The 16,738-nt window shown below is 41.4% G+C and overlaps 1 protein-coding gene across 1 annotated transcript in view; it reads right to left on the reverse strand.

Moving 5' to 3' along the window:
* The window catches only part of CEP192 (centrosomal protein 192), a 198,562-nt gene that overhangs the window by 39,839 nt on the left and 141,985 nt on the right, over positions 1 to 16,738 (reverse strand). Inside the window, exons 35-38 of the mRNA XM_075214402.1 lie at positions 10,108 to 10,251; positions 2,761 to 2,821; positions 2,224 to 2,363; positions 1,636 to 1,728 (exon numbers count right to left, since the gene is read on the reverse strand). Of these exons, the coding sequence (XP_075070503.1) occupies positions 1,636 to 1,728; positions 2,224 to 2,363; positions 2,761 to 2,821; positions 10,108 to 10,251 (438 nt within the window). The remainder of the gene's footprint in view (positions 1 to 1,635; positions 1,729 to 2,223; positions 2,364 to 2,760; positions 2,822 to 10,107; positions 10,252 to 16,738) is intronic.

The following is a 16,738-nucleotide window of genomic DNA, read 5'->3' on the forward strand; positions in this document are numbered from 1 at the left end:
ATTTAATATAAGGACAGTAATGATTTTTTTGCACAATTCATCTCAACTATAAACGGTGTGTTGCCATTTTATTATTGTTTAATTAAGCATTTCGCTGCCTTGGGTTTACGACATCTACTGTATGAATACTTGGAGGAGAGGGAGAGAGACACTAGTGTTAATTTTGATAGTAGCCAATTAACATACTAGTATGTTTTTGGAGTGTGAAAGGAAATCGGAGCACCCGGAGGAAACCCACGCAAACACGGGGAGAACATACAAACTCCACACAGATAAGGCCATGGTCAGGAATTGACCTCATGAACCCAGTGCTGTGTGGCAGAAGTGCTAACCACTTATCCACCGTGCTGCACAATACAGATCACTAACCTACATGTGTCACTGGTACATCTAAATATATTGAATATACACAAATTGGAAACCCATATTGTGTGGGACCAATAGGTTATACACATACAACCAGGGAAGGGCAGACAAGACACTACCTGACAAAGATCTCTCTATGTAAGAAATAATCACTGCAGTAAGTCTATCACTTTGCACGAATAGCAAAATTGATTTAGGAATCAGTTTTTAATGATAATATCAGGCGGTGCACCCAAAAATTACAGTTCAAATATATGTAAAAAGAAAAAAATGTGCTTGTTTGGGGCACTCAGTGATATATCCATATATATGATATATATATATGATATATCTATATATATCTATATATATGTCTGAGAGATCTTTATATGCAAGGGAAAAAAATGCACTTGTTGCCCGATATCTCTATCTATATCTATTTATATACTAAATAACACAATTCGGCTATGTGTCGGGGTCATTGAAGGTCATGTTCACAATGTTTTTCCTGTCTCTGTATCAAGAATGTGAAATGTGTATCGCCCACACTTCCCTTCCTTTTGTACCCCAAGTTTTCCCCAGTACCATTGAATACAGTGCAAGTCCCAGTAACCTTACTAGTGTTAATCAGATCAGGCATGCCTTTACATGCCTAAATAATCAATCATCCTTGAATTTATTAATGTAGTTTAGGGGGTGAGTTTGCTTTTACACCTTGTACATGAGCATATAGAGGTAGCTAACAAGTTTGTAAATGAAAAAGATGGCCTTACAATGGAGCTCTTCCCGTTTTCATCTCCAAATTATACCATGAGTTGAGCTAAAAAACAGTTTTAAAGACGGTCTTTCATGTGCCTAGGTAACGTTTAAATATATGGCATCCAAACAAAAAATGTACCCGAAAGTTTTTCTTTACTACAATTTTTCTCTACCCAATCTCTTTCAAAGAGAAAAATTATTACTAGTCATCATATTTCAGCTAGGGGTATCTGGCAAAACCTATTGTGGCAAAATCACTTTTTCTGAGGTGGCTGCTATCATCAAGAGCAACTTTTTGTTCCCAGCTGACAATTGTCAATTTGTCTCACTTGTATAAGATGTTCCAGAAAACAAGGCAAAAGCATTTTTAAACAGACTGCTGAGGGCAAGTAGAAAAAGTAAATAAAAAACAAGCTTCCCTGTTTGGAAAGAGGGTTAAATAAGAATAGGAGTCACCTCTCTCCCCAAAAATATACTAGAGTAAAGAAAATGAGCGTAATAACATTACAATATAAATTGCAAACCCCTTACCTTTATTTTTAAATGAGTAGCAATATTCCCTGCATTTTTTAGCGGCAGCAGTTGTTTGGCTGATGAACCCATACTACAGTTTAAACGAATAGTCTAAAAATAAAAAAACATGGAAAATACACATTGAAAATATGGATTATACACAATGCTGCATCATGCAAGCCCTGATCACATTGGAACTACTCTAGCCCAGATTTCCTAATCATCACAATGAACGGGTCAACTTAGTTTGGTCTTCTCAATACTTCCGACTAGGATCAGATGACTTTGTTATCGGTCATCTACAGGACTGATCAGGTGTGTGTATGATAATGTGGGAGGCAGTGATGTGTCCATTTGTGTGATTTTGTAAGTTAGAAGAAAGCTTCAAATTATGGGCTAAAGCTTAGTTTCTTCTATACTTTATATATAACACTGAAAGAGTGGAAGCAGCAGTATCCCCAAACAACAATACAGTAAGATTATAAAACCAATCTGGTTTTAAAACATGGTGTGGTCAGAAAGAGTGAACTGGCTTACATAATGGCAAAGATTGAAATAGTTATACATTACTAGCAAAAATAATACATTTTTACTATATTAACAAACCTGCAAGTCCTTAGGAGCATGTATCCTTGCACAACCAGCTCGTGCACGCAAGGGAATACTTTTCAACAAACAAGTAGGACCTGGGCTGTCCACTTCAACATCAACCCTTGCTATAAACTCTTCAGGTGGTCCAAGTGAACCTGTTATAGTGAAAATATGACAAGATAAAAACAAACAGATACCTAAATGCATTGTACCCAGTTACTTTACAAAATCAGAAATTTAAGATATTCCAAAAAGTGTTCTATGGTTTGTGTCGGTCTCATTTGTTCTACATAAATTTGGACATCAATGTGCAGCTATTACTATGGTTTAGCTCTATTTACATGAAAAACAGACAGACTGTTCGAGCCATTGAGTGTACAAATCCAATCTAGGTAGTAGGTAAATAATATACAGGCGAGGCCCAGAGAGAGGAGAGTATAAGAAAATATGATGGCATAGTCCCTGCAGACTGCCTACAGGTCACCACACACAAACTCCATCGGGAAGCTTTAAGATTTTAAATATGCTTTTGAATAATAACTGAATACATACCAGCTGAATTGTATGTTTGCGGAGCATGGAACACAACCCATATCAAAAACAGTTCTGGTTCCTGAAATAAAACAAAATTGGAATTATTTTCCTTTGTAGAATAAAGACCTACTCTAACTAAAAAGACATTGTTTAACATATAGTTCTGGAACACAGATTAATATTTCACTTTTTCCACCCAAAAATAAGACCCGAATAATGGTGCTCTGTGCTCACAAGTGATAGCAGTAACTGAAGAGAGTCCATTCACTCCTAAATCATATCAATAAACTGCTAAAGAACCAGATGCATTAATTACCAGCACCTAAAAGAAAAATTCAAATATTCTAACTACATAGATATAAAGTATATCCATTAAATACAAATCAGTTGGCTTAATAAAATAGCCAGCTTGCTGTTATTTATATAGTCTACTAACATGCAAAAATAAAAAGGGAAGAAATAAAGAAAGGCTGGACAGGCTACTGCATGGCACGCCGCTAGGCAAACTTCTGTGGAAGGCTGGAAAGAGACTGTAGAGGCTGAGTACAGCACTCAGATACCTGGAGAACTGAAGACACGCAGTCTGCATGGGAGGTTCTGTTATCCCTGCACTCCTGTAATTCGCTGGACTGTGTTAAGTGTGCAGAGCACAAGAGTAAGCATCCAGGGAAAGCCCAATGGATACTCACAATTTCACAGACCCCTCCTTCCATCTTACCTACTATCATAAATTGCTAAATAAGCCGTATGGCTGACCCCATTTAGGAACACAGATTGCAATCCAACAAAGAAAAGACTGCCCCTCACAACTATAGTGACTAAGATCAGAGAATCAGCAATGGTCAGGGTTCCACAGCAGTAACCAACAGACCTTGCCATAGGCAGCCAGAGGTCTATTCGAACGGAGGTTGAAGCAATGGACAGAAGTCTCGGCAATGGACTCATGAAGAGATCAGGTGGATGGGAGCAGGATTAAACAAAAAAAAAATTAAAACAAAACAAATTCGCAATCTGCATACGCGCAGTGGCAGCTGTAGCTGTCTCTCAAAGAGTAAAAAAAAATAGAAAAAAAAAGAAGAGGCAAACAGGCCAGTGCCAACATGTACAAGGTCTCTGAAAAATATAAACATATCAAGCATGGATGGAAAACTGGGCTGCCATGGAGAATTTCAAATAAAAGTAATTAACTGTAATGATAATTCACTACTTCCCCTGTTCAATCCTCCATGGCAGCAGCAACAATGGTATGTACACAAGCAATAGTAGTGTGGAGGGCTACAAAAGAACAGATCAGCCACATATGCTGCATAACGAAACAAATTCAGTGACTGTGTGGAGAAAAGGACTCCCGAAGTGAGAGTCCATAAAAAATAAGACCTCCAGATGATAATTACTAGTGAAGGTATGGACAAAAGCCAATGCCTTTCTTGACCAAGAATGTTTCTACAGCTTACGTTGAGTGGGGGCTCTCAGTATTTGACACCTCAGGCCCATTTCTCTTGTATGCCTGTATAAATTACTTTTCTGATCCATCCGTGGTTGGTTTACAAGGGGCATACTCTTTCTTTGGCCCTATAAGAATCACAAAAAGCAGTTCCATACTTCTAAACCCTTTAGTCCTGGATAAACAGATAATTGTTCAACAAGTGCAACTTTATTCCTTTTCATTAACAAAATTATAAAGATGGCAAAATGATCTCTTGATTAATGTGGCATGTAGATTCTACTTTGGGCAAAAACATTCTGTGTAAAAAAATCAGAAAGGCCTCATTGCACCACAATATACACAAAGAGGAATTTAGTGCACTAACCAGATATGGTTGTGTGTGCTGCATGGGATCTAGAGCAGCCCCTTTATCTAGATAGTCACCAATCCAAACAACAGAGAATTTCCCAACGCACAGCTTTATGTCTGTTGGATGCAATTAACTTAGATACCTCACAAATATACTAAGCATTCACATATTAGTTTAAAATGTATGTTAATAAATAAATCGGTATTAATATGGACTACATACACTATACAAATACAGAGCTTATGCTTAATATAAGCCGGCTGTGTGTGTTCTTGACCAACTGACCTACTGACCTAAAACAAAAGAAATATGTTATAACCAATCACTATGTGCAACATTCGCCAGATGCCTGATTTATCCTCTCCCAATGATAAAAAATATATAATGCATGTAAAAACACCTGCATATCACAGGTCTAATGCAAGGACGGAAGTTAGTGGTTGTGCAGAAACACCTGACCGTAACCTGCTGATATTAGAAAAATCTATAAATATATCAGAGGTAAGTGTGTGGTTGTTCATCCAAAATATTTAGGCGCATATAGTGACAATACTTCAGTGTAATAGGTCACGATAGTTGCCGATAATACCTTGCATATATTATGCCGAGTCAGCAAGCAGATGTGTTGGCCAGATTCTGCACCGGATACGATTGACAGGGACGTTCCACTTATTCCCTGGTTAAGTATAGTGTTTTTGAAATCCAAAAAGGTAATCCAGGGTGTAAAGGAATGGTATGTTCTGCTGTGGCCGCAGCCTAAATTACTGTATAATTCCTCCTCCAGATCCCTACCAACTGATTCCCTGTAACACAGATGTAATCCAAAACGTAAAGCACACTGTCCGATAAAGTTTATAACATGAACTGATAACTGTCTCTTCAACGCATTTCATCCACTATGGGGACTTTCTCATTGCACCACAATGCTTGAAATTCACCATTTCTGCAGCACAAGTAATGGCCACTAGAAAAACCACCTTCAGTGACATCCGTCTCCAAGAAATCTCTTTTAATGGTACCTTAGATTGCTGTGAAGTAAAGGACCTGATAGAGAGACATAACATCTTTGTTGCTTGGAAGAATGAAATAATGAACTCCATGTCAATAATTGTACCTTCAAAAGTAGATGAGGCAAGACACTTTCTGACGGAAGTCCAGGGTATGTGAAACAGTCGCTGCCGCTGAATAGAATTTAGAGCCACACCATGTGATAATCTATTACAAAGTTTGGAAGAAGTTTACAAAAGAGTTCTTCTTTCTTGCCTGCAAAAGTGTGCTGATCAGTCTCTGAGACATCCTTATGTCTGAGCAGCTCCTTTTCAAAGGTAGTGATCTGGATTTGGATGAAGCACTGGGCCTTTGTACGGTGCAGATCATGCAGAAGTAGTAGAGGCCATGGTTGTTCCCAGAGCATCTGACAGGCTACAGGAAACCAAAGGCGAAGCAGCCAAAGAGGAAGGATCTGCCTTCTATTTTCTTTTTTAGAATGTGAACAATGAGTGGAAATGGAGGGAAGATACAACCCAAGTGGAACGTCAACGGAACTGTCAAAACTACTAGAGATTTTCGCTGAGAGAAAAACCTAGGTACCTTGGTATTTTTTGTGTGGCAGTGATTGCCCTGTGGGGGGTAGTCTTGCTTCTTAAGGTGTTTGTCCCAAGCTGTGAGAACTTGAAGTGTTCTGGTGTGCTATATGGCCTCGTGTTACATTTGTGGAAACCACAACACAGAAGAATAACACATGATGTACATTCAGGCATAAAAATGTAAATGACCTTGATGTGAAATACCACTCACATGCAGATGACCTTGAGCTGGCTATTGCTGTAATTCTGACATGTTCTTCCATGCGGGAAGGTCAGGGTCTCAAGATGGCGTGGATGAGGTGTTTCGCAGTTGGCGTGTTTAAAAAATAAGGGAAGAAAAATACAGCAATGGTGTGAAGTGTCATTCTAAGTGGAATTAAAGCAAAAAACAAAATTTGTGCCCTCACAAAGCTCTTAAATGTTGTCAGCATAGTTAATGGTAATTGCAAATTTGAAATAAAATTGATGTTGAAAGGGTCCCTCTTAATTGGACTGTTTCAGTGTCCTCACTATAGTTGACTGAGATCTTCATAATGTGTGCTTAGTGGTGATGTCCCATGTCTCACACATAAAAAGAAAGGATAATAGTGAAGTACGTCCAACTTAGGTTTATTAGTTAAAAGAACAGAGTTTGCACTCAAAAAAAGAATGCGGTAGCTCACTATAGGACATGATTCAGCAGGGGATAATGCAGGTAATCCGTTCACTGTTTCAGGTTCTCTCCATGAGTGATGCTCCATTAAGCTTCCGCCGCACAGTTTTTGTGCTTACATTATTGTCAGTGGAAGCTCAGAACTCTTCAGCTATGGAATCAGCAGAGCGTTGGCACCATGCGCCCTAGCAGTCGTTGACCCCACTCTGATTTTATGTGGTCTTCCGCTTCGTGGCTGAGTTGTTGTTCCTAAACCTTCCACTCACAGATGACCATGGAATATGCAGGAGGGATAAACTTTCACGAACCGACTTATTGCAAAGGTGGCATCATATAATAGTACCACGCTTGAAGTCACTGAGCTTTTCAGAACGACCCATTTTGCATCACAAATGTTTGCAAATGGAGACTGCATGGCTGTGTACTTCATTTTATACACTTCTGGCAACGGATCTGATTGAAAGCCCTCAATTCAATAATTAAAAGAGTGGCAAAATATTTTTGTCCAAACAGTGTATGAACCAAGAGGCCATATAGTATTATTATTATTAATTTTTATTTATAAGGCGCGACAAGGTGTCCATAGCACCGTACAGTGTCAAACAAATTACAATACCATGGGAGACAGCACAGTACAGTAAGCACAGTAATTCAATAAGCTCAATGCACAGCTAGAGAGGGCGGAGAAGGGGAAGGGAGGATCCGCAAACGACGGGGCCTAAGTAGGAGGGCGCGGAAGACAGGGAGACCCCCAGGGGGGAGGAGGGAACGAGTGTGGATGTGGGGTGGAGGACCCTCGAGGAGGAGGGCTAAGTAGCTGGAGAGCAGAGTTAGAAGTGGTGGAAACAGGAGGAGAGATGGCCCTGCTCAGAGGAGCGTACAATCTAAGGGGAGGGGTGGACAGACAGAGACGCAGGGGAGAGAGGGAAAGTAGGGGGACGGAGGCAGTAGATAAGGTAGGAAGTTAAGTGGGAGACAGAAAGGCTTTAAGAAAAAGGTGAGTTTTTAGGGCCCGTTTGAAACTGGACAGATTAGGGGAAGTTCTGATGGAGGGAGGGAGCTTGTTCCAGTGGAGAGGGGCAGCGCGGGCGAAGTCTTGGATACACGCATGGGAGGAGGTTATAAGGGGGGAAGAGAGGTGACGGTCAGAGGCAGAACGGAGAGGGCGGGATGGAGCATGAATAGAGGAGGGTGGAGATGTAGGGCGCAGTGGAGTTGGCGAGGGCCTTGTAGGTGAGTGTGAGGAGCTTAAAGAGGATTCTGAAGGGGAATGGGGGCCAGTGAAGGGCTAGGTAGAGGGGTGAGACAGAAGAGGAGCGGCGAGAAAGGAAAATAAGCCTAGCGGCAGCGTTAAGAATAGATCGAAGGGGAGCGAGATGAGAGCGGGAGAGGCCAGTGAGGAGGAGGTTGCAGTAGTCCAGGCGGGAGATGATCAGAGAGTGGATAAGGCATTTGGTGGCATCTTGGGAGAGGAAGGGCCGGATGCGAGCGATGTTACGCAGCTGGAAGCGGCAGGATTTAGCGAGAGAGAGGATGTGGGGGTCAAAGGAGAGAGAGGAGTCAAGGATGACACCAAGGCAGCGAAGTTGGGGGACAGGGGAGATAGAGGTGTTGTCGACAGTGATGGAGAGGTCAGAAGGGGATGAGGTATGAGAGGGAGGAAAATTATGAGCTCAGTTTTGGCAAGGTTAAGTTTGAGGAATCGAGAGGACTATCCAGGAGGAGATCGCAGAGAGGCAGGCGGACACCCTAGAGAGGAGGGAGGGAGAGAGATCAGGAGAGGAGAGGTATAGTTGAGTGTCGTCAGCGTAAAGGTGGTAGCTGAAGCCGAAGGAGCTGATGAGTTCACCCAGGGAGGAGGTGTATAGAGAGAAGAGTAAGGGTCCCAGAACAGAGCCCTGAGGGACCCCGACTGAAGGGTGGACGAGGGGGGAGAGAGACCCAGAGGTGGTGACAGAGAAGGATCGGTGAGTAAGGTAAGAGGTGAACCAGGACAGGACTGGGCCGGATAGGCCGAAAGACTGGAGGGTGTGAAGGAGGAGGGGGTGGTCAATGGTGTCGAAGGCTGCAGAGAGGTCAAGAAGAATGATAAGGGAGAAGTGGCCCCTGGCTTTAGCAGAGAGGAGGTCATTGGTGACATTAGCCAGGGCAGTTTCAGTGGAGTGGAGGGGGCGGAAACCAGACTGGAGAGGATCAAGTAGGGAGTGTTCAGAAAGGTAGGAGGTACACCATTTATCTTATCTTACACCATTTGGAAGGACACAACTTGGGACACACACCTTAAGGAACAAAAAACTATCCCACAGGGCAATTACTGGACACACAAGTGCGACTGTGTGTTCAGAGACACTTATTGACAGTCAATTTACTGCCCTTATTAACCTTACATATTTGCAGCTATTAGCCCATACGGAATCAGTGTAGTGATCGAAGCGCTTGAGTATTTTGCATTAATATACAGTTAATTAATTTTGTATCGTAAAGGTATGGATAGCCCTTACCTCCAGCTGTTCTTACTATTATACTATCATATTCTCAGCACATCATCCTAAGAATATATAAGAGGATATACCTCAGGAATTGACCATATGAATACACATCTGATTGCAAGAAAGGAATTATACTAATTGAGACATCATACAAAATGAACAGGTTTCATATATGAACATTTATGCTATACATCTGATTGCAAGAAAGAAACCATATTTATTGAGACATACAAAATGAACAGGTTTCATAAATGAATATTTATGTATATATCAGTTACGAGCGCCGTTCTTATATTCTATTATAATTTTCCATAAAATTGCCATCCTTTACAATAGAAATTTCTCTCACGTGTTTCCTTATTTCTTGAACCATTACGCATAAAATTCTGAAAAAAGGTTTAGCATACAGGTGTTTGTTCTCTTCCTGGCACCTAAGTAGTTAACTGAAATAGGGGTTGGCTGGCATCATTTTATCAGACATGAGCAGCTGCAGTTCATAAGATAACTCAATATGCCTAGAATTAAATAAAACAGATTAGAATTGATGTATTCTGATCTCTTGAATAGGATTGGATGGGTTGAGTCTTCCTGCTAAATAATAGTAAATAATGCCACACAATAAAGGCTGTGGAGACTTCTTAAGAGGCAGAGTACCAAAAATCTTTGAAGAGTCACAATCAACCAATCAATAGTACCTGCGCACAGTAGAACAGCTTACAACAAATCAGTACAAATCTGGAACAAAAAAATTGCAAATGTGCAAAATAAGATAATTCAACTACTCTCACATCTGTGTTACAAGTGAACCTTAACAATTGATTGGGTACCTAATGAGTCCTTACCTTGACATCAAAGGATGCACGCATAACATGGCTTATAACAGACGGGGAAGACATCTTTAAGATCACATCTGAATGTACAGGAAACTCTTGCACCAGATTTACAGGATCTTTCGAAAAATTGAAGCAACGCCATGCAGTGGCATTCTGTTAACAGAAGATTATTTTAATACTCTTGAATTTCTTATTATGCAATCATTGTCTGAAACTGGGTCATAACATTTTTTTAGCAATGTGCTAACTTACAAAGCATAACTAATAAATACATTTCATTTATATCAAGAAATAAGTTTTTGAAGTGTCAGAAACCAGACACTTTGACAATACTGTGCTCCATCCCACCCGATCAGAGCTTGGCAACTATTTCTGTACATTGCCCATGGTTGAACCGGCCTTCCACATTTAGTTGGATCAAAAGAAACACCACAAAAATGTTAATTGTGTGAAATAAATTCAATAATGAAAAAGCAATAAATTCATTGTATTAGCATTTCACTTTAACTTAGTGGGATAAATGTTTTAAAATGTATGTCAACAAGAGTCCTCCTGGATCATTTGCTTCAAAGCATCAATTTCTTATTACTTAAACCAGCATGTCCAACTCTTACGCGATGGCAAAGTCAAGAGAACACACATTATTTGTATTGAGCAGTTAATTTATTGATTGACTTATTTTGAATCACACTCTAGACTTCAAAAATGCTAATATTTTTAGGGGCATGGTTTAAATGCAGACACAAAGGTGCAATATGGAGCTGGAGAACTGGGTCCTCCTCTTAAAGGAGCAGAAATATATCCCTTTATGGTGGAACTCGTGATTGCTAAAATTCATCTGTAATAAAACAGGCTCACAGACCTAGGAGTCACACAAAGCCCTAGCTCTGTTCCTTATACGGAAGACGATAATTAAACTCAACAACGTTGAGTTAAACGTTTTTTTTTCAAATAAAAAGAACACTCTTAGACAAATGATGTAACCTTCAATCAAAGGAGGGAAAGTCCAGCACAACAAATACAGCATTAGTCTTCAACTTGGCCAATAGATTTATGACTCACGACCAGAAAGGGCACTCTCTCCTATGAAACTATGCTGCAAACAAGCTGGAAAGCAGTCTCATGTGATACAGATGCCTTTATATATTTTTTTAAAAGAGGTGGAGCTTAAGGCTCCTTCTCCAAAATTGTCACATTCTGGTCTCATACCGGACTCTCCCAATCCTGACGTTGCTACACAAGACGCAAGTCAACTCCACAAACTCATGCGAGAAATGACACCTTTCAAACGGAGAACTCAGAGCTGCGGTAAAAGAACTCAAAAATAGAGATCCTATCTATCAGGGCTTGCACCAACATCCTGGACTGCAAAACGTATGACCTCTGTAAATTTCAAGAGGTGATGGACCAAGAGATGACCAACCACGACCAAGTAGAGGATCTTGAGACATAATAATCTCAGTATCAGAAACAGAGTCCATTGAAACCTCCAATTACCTACTTGGCAGGGTTGTTCACCCAATTGCCACCAAAGGTGCCCATGGAACAGCTAAATCTAGACTGTGCCCACCAAACCCTTCGTCCTAAGCATCTGATGGATCACCCACCATGTGATATGAAATTAGACTTTATCATAATTTAAAAAGCAAAACAAATAAATCCTAGCAGCCTGCAGAAATAATCAAGCAATACCTGAAAAAGCACATTTACTCGTCTTTCAGGACTTGGGGGTAAATGTATCAAGCTGAGTTTTCCGGTCAGGTTTGAAAAGTGGAGATGTTGCCTACAGCAACCTATCAGATTCTAGCTATCATTTTGTAGAATGCACTAAATAAATGATAGCTAAAATCGGATTGGTTTTTCAAGCCCGCCGGAAAACTCTCAGCTTGATACATTTACCCCCTGGAGTGTTTACACTTTCATTTTGCTTTCACCCATAATGGGAAATCATTCTCGGTCAAAACTTTAACCGAATGATCTTGCTACAAATAACTTAATCTTAAACACTCAATACATAGGAAAAAGATTGCTCTTAGACCAAACTTAACCAGATAATGTCAGCTTAGACTCTACACTACCGCCAAAAGGAATTCTACAAACTGGGAAACAAAGCAGATGCATTGTTGGTATCCAAACTCAGAACTAAACATGCACTTAAAACAGAATTTTTTCTGTCAAATAGGTAAATGGGCACAAATATAAACCTAATAAAATAGCAAAATGCTTTCAGAAATTTTATGCAAAGCTTTATAATATATCTTCTCGCTTCCAAAAGCAGACTGAATTAAATGCCAATATAGAGTAGTACCATGAATCCTGCATGCTTACCAAAACTATCACTCAGATAAACTTAATAAAAAACATCTCACCTAGGGAGGCGTGGCCTGGCAGCCAAGATGGCTGGACAGGATTTCTGCTCCTAACCCCTTGACAGACTACAGCTTGGCCGCCTTGAGAGGCTGGGGACCAGCCGACTGCGTCTCTCCATAGTTCCCCTTCAGCTGTAACCTGATCATTTTACCCCGCTGAGAATCGGAGCCACCCCACCCGGCTGTCGCCTCCACACTCCTCTGGTTGTCTCCCTCATAGCCGTTTCCACTGCTGCCATAGCACATTGGCCATCCCCCGCACACAGGTTGTGCGACATCAACGGCTAGTGGCACAGCATCCCCCATTGGACACAGACCCAGCACATCTGCTCTCCCTGGGGGATCAAGCTCAGGGGCTACCTGTGTGGTAACTTGCCCTTCCCTCCACCTGCAGCTCACGAACATACCTACCTGTGAACGGGTTTGTCTCCCCGCCGGCGATACTGCCTTGCTACCTGCTCTCAGGACCCTTCATCTGGCGCGCACAAAACGTGAGAACAACACGACACAACAATACAACTTACAAACAAATGTCTAAATAATAAAAATAGTTTTGGGTCTGAGTGGGCAGTCAGCACCTGTTCTGCCTTTTACCGGAGCTGCAGGCTCATACTAACTCTGCTATCACTTCACATTGGCTGACAGCTAATACAAAACAAGGCTAACTAGCCATCTGGTGTCACCTCTGTGGAACTGTATTTGGGACGTGCACCTTCCCTCCTACATAACTAACTCTGTCTGGTCCGGGCTACCCGGAAAAACTTTTTTTGTCACAAAACCTTTCTGGTGTTCCAATATCCATTATGCATAAAAACAGCTCCAGGGGAAGGAGGGGGACTCAAAACGGGGATCTTTCAACATATGAAGAGACAGGATTCTCCCGCACATACTACCCACCCCCCATCTCCAAGCCCGGCTGAATCTGCAGATGCTCTGGCCACTATTCAAGCTATGATGATGTCTTCAGAATTCCTTTACAGTTGAATTTCAAAAATTGGCGACTGATCTCCAAGGAGAAATTGCGTTGTTGTCTAAACATACAGCTTCTATTGAACATAAAGTGGACTCAAACTCTAAAACGCTGCAGGAAGCAACGCAAGATATTGATACCTTCACAGGGAGCTGATGTTCTTTAAAGATAAAGCAGAGGACTTTGAAAATAAAGAATGTCGGAACAATCTTCGTATCCGTTACATTCCAGAGTCGGTGGATCACCAGCAGCTAGAACCGTACCTGGTTAGTCTATGTCAAGCACTAGATCCCTAACTCTCTGATCAAGATATCCATATTGAACGAACCCACAGGGCCTTGCGCCCCAGGCCTAAAGACAACAAACCTCCCAGGGATGTTGTCCTTAAATTTCTATCTTTTAAAACTAAGGATAGCATAGTTACAGCAAGCAGGAACTTCCCCTATTATCTATTTGAAGAGTCTAAGGTTCAAATCTTTCAGGATCTGGCTCCCTCTACAATCTTGAAGCGCAGAGAGCTAAGGAAAGTCACGAAAACCCTACACGTACATGGATATAAATATAAGTGGGGCTTCCCTTTCCGTCTAATTTTAGAAGCAGGAGGTCCCCAACTCACCGTATGGAATCCTAATGAAGCCAAAGATCCCAACTGTGACGCTAGCTTTTGGCTAACCTTTATATACATGTCAGTCCCCCAGGTTGGGACTCAAGTTAATGTGATTTCTAGACACCTGTTCTGGTCCCACTTCCCGTGTTGTGGCACTCCAGGCATATACTTCTGGACCTAACAGTACTGTTAAGAGGCATTCTCCTAAGTTAATTGTTGTAACTGATTTATTCGCCACAGTTCAGTTATCTCTGATTTTAATACGCATAGTCTGTGCTTATATATTCACTAGTTATATCTGTTTCTACATGCCTAGAGTCTATATGCTGTTGACACATTTTGGTTTCTTACTCGTTTGTTAGTGTAGCCATCTATATTACGAGCTGCGGTCATTCCCTCTTGCCCCTCCTGGTGCTTTGACCTGTCTATTTACCCCGGGTCAGTTTGGGCAGAGATTTTGTTTCCATCCACTGTCCGGGCTCCTGGAGGCTGGTTACAGGGCTTGACCGCCCCATAACATCTTGGGTTAGGTGAAACCTAAGGTTTCCCAGGTTCATATTTTATGTCCTTACAACTGTTCAATATGTTCTTTCATTCATTTTGCTGATTCATTGTTACACTTTATAAGGTTTATGCTTAATTGTATTGTGTGTTTCTGGGTGGGTCAGGTTTGCCTACCTGGCCTTGCCACCTCCCCCCTATATTCTGGGTTTTAGGAGGGTGGGGACGATATAGTCCCCATTCTATCCTTGATACTATTACTCCACTTCCAGAAACTTGTAAACCCAATCTCTGAGCCCATTCAACCCGTTCCAACCAGGACGGGCCAAATTCCCACTTTTCCGTGGGCTCAATCCTGTGACCACTTCTCCCCTCATTTTTTTGGGGGGGGAGTAGTTGACCACTATCTACCCATATCCCTTTATTACCACCCACTTCCTGTTCCCTTCTCTTTCCCCCTTCTCCACTCATTGTTGCTCAAAACCTTAATCGTCTCTCCCCTCTCATACAACTCCTAGTGCTAATGTGTGGAGTCATGTCCCTCACTTTTGTATCCATTAATGTTAAAGGGCATAACAACCAGCCAGAAGAGATCACTTCTACATAGAACTGTTAAGAGCTTAAATGCAGATTTTGTATTTTTACAGAAAATGCACTTTAAGCAGGGCGACCACCCCTGCTTATCCTCTCGTAGATTCCTCACCGTGGAATATGCTTCCCTGCCCGCCAAGAGGAATGGAGTTGCCATCAGGATCAGGAATTTCATGCCTTGTCAACTGACCGCTTCTAGTCTAGATCGTGAGGACCACTTCATTATACTGGTGGGTCAGGTAGGACACCAAACTATTACTGTGGCAAATTTGTATTCTCCCAATTCAGGACAATTCAGCTTATTTAACAAATTATTTCTAGAGCTAAATAAAATACAGAGGGGCATTCTCCTGATCGGTGGTGACTATAATACAATTTTGTCAGCGGAACTGGACAGGTCCGGGGTGCGGCATATCTCCCCACTAACTACACACTTAAAAGCGTTAATCAGACACATGGCTGGGGCTGGTCTATTTGATTCCTGGAGGGCCCTTAATCCCTCATATCGGGATTATATCGTCTACTCACACTCACATAAATCCTACTCCAGAATTAACATGATCATGGGTTGCAGTAAAGCTATTCAACTTCTCACTCGTTCCGATATACTCTCCAACCCTTGGTCGGGTCATTCGGTAGTCAATGCTTCGTTTGATCTCCTGAATAATTCTTAAGGCAGATCGCCATGGAGACTAAACAAATCCTTGCTTAAACTTCCCCAGTTTAAAGAGCAGATGGGCTCCCACCTCCAAGAATATTTTGACCTTAATCTGACTCCTGAATCCTCTCTCTCCACCGTATGGGAAGTACACAAATCAGTCAGAGGGGCCATTATCAAAAATGCATCCTTACGCAAAAAGCAGCAAACCTTGAAAGTAAATTCTCTTACTGCCCAAATGCAGCAGCCCGAACATATCCATAAACAAAACCTTTTAAAATGAGTTTATAAACAAATTCTGTCAGGGGCGAAATTCAATCACTACTGGCGGAAAAAACTGAACGGGCTCGATCAAAAATTCTATGAAAAAAGCAACAAGTCAGATACTATGCTAGCAAATAAACTGAAAGCTAAATGAGCAGCACAGGCAATCATTGCAATAAGAGATAAAAAGGGTACACTTAATTATGACCCAACAGTTATCAACGACTCTTTTCACAGATTTTACAAATCCCTCTATAATTTAAATACCGATGGGCCCCCTTCATCCACCGCACCTGCAATCATTCAGCAATTTCTAAAGGCTTGTAAACTACTAAAACTAGATAGGACCTTAGCTTCCAAATTGAACGAGGATATCTCGGAGAATCAGATTCAAGTAGGGCTCAAGTCCCAAAAAGAATCTAAGGCTCCTTGTTTTTATGGATTCACCATCTTGTACTATAAAACTTTTGCGCATATTCTGACCCCGCATCTACTTTCAACTCTGTTCTCCACAGTGGGAAGTTTCACAAAGACCCCACACTTTCCACTATTATAATCATACCTGAACCCAACAAAAACCCCACAATTTGCGCCAACTATTGGCCCATTTCTCTGCTAAACATGGACATCAAGCTATTTGCTAAGATCCCAGCAAACAGGTTGAACAATCGCCTGTCACA

Source organism: Mixophyes fleayi, chromosome 5, assembly GCF_038048845.1.
Source record: "Mixophyes fleayi isolate aMixFle1 chromosome 5, aMixFle1.hap1, whole genome shotgun sequence".
NCBI lineage: Eukaryota > Metazoa > Chordata > Amphibia > Anura > Limnodynastidae > Mixophyes > Mixophyes fleayi.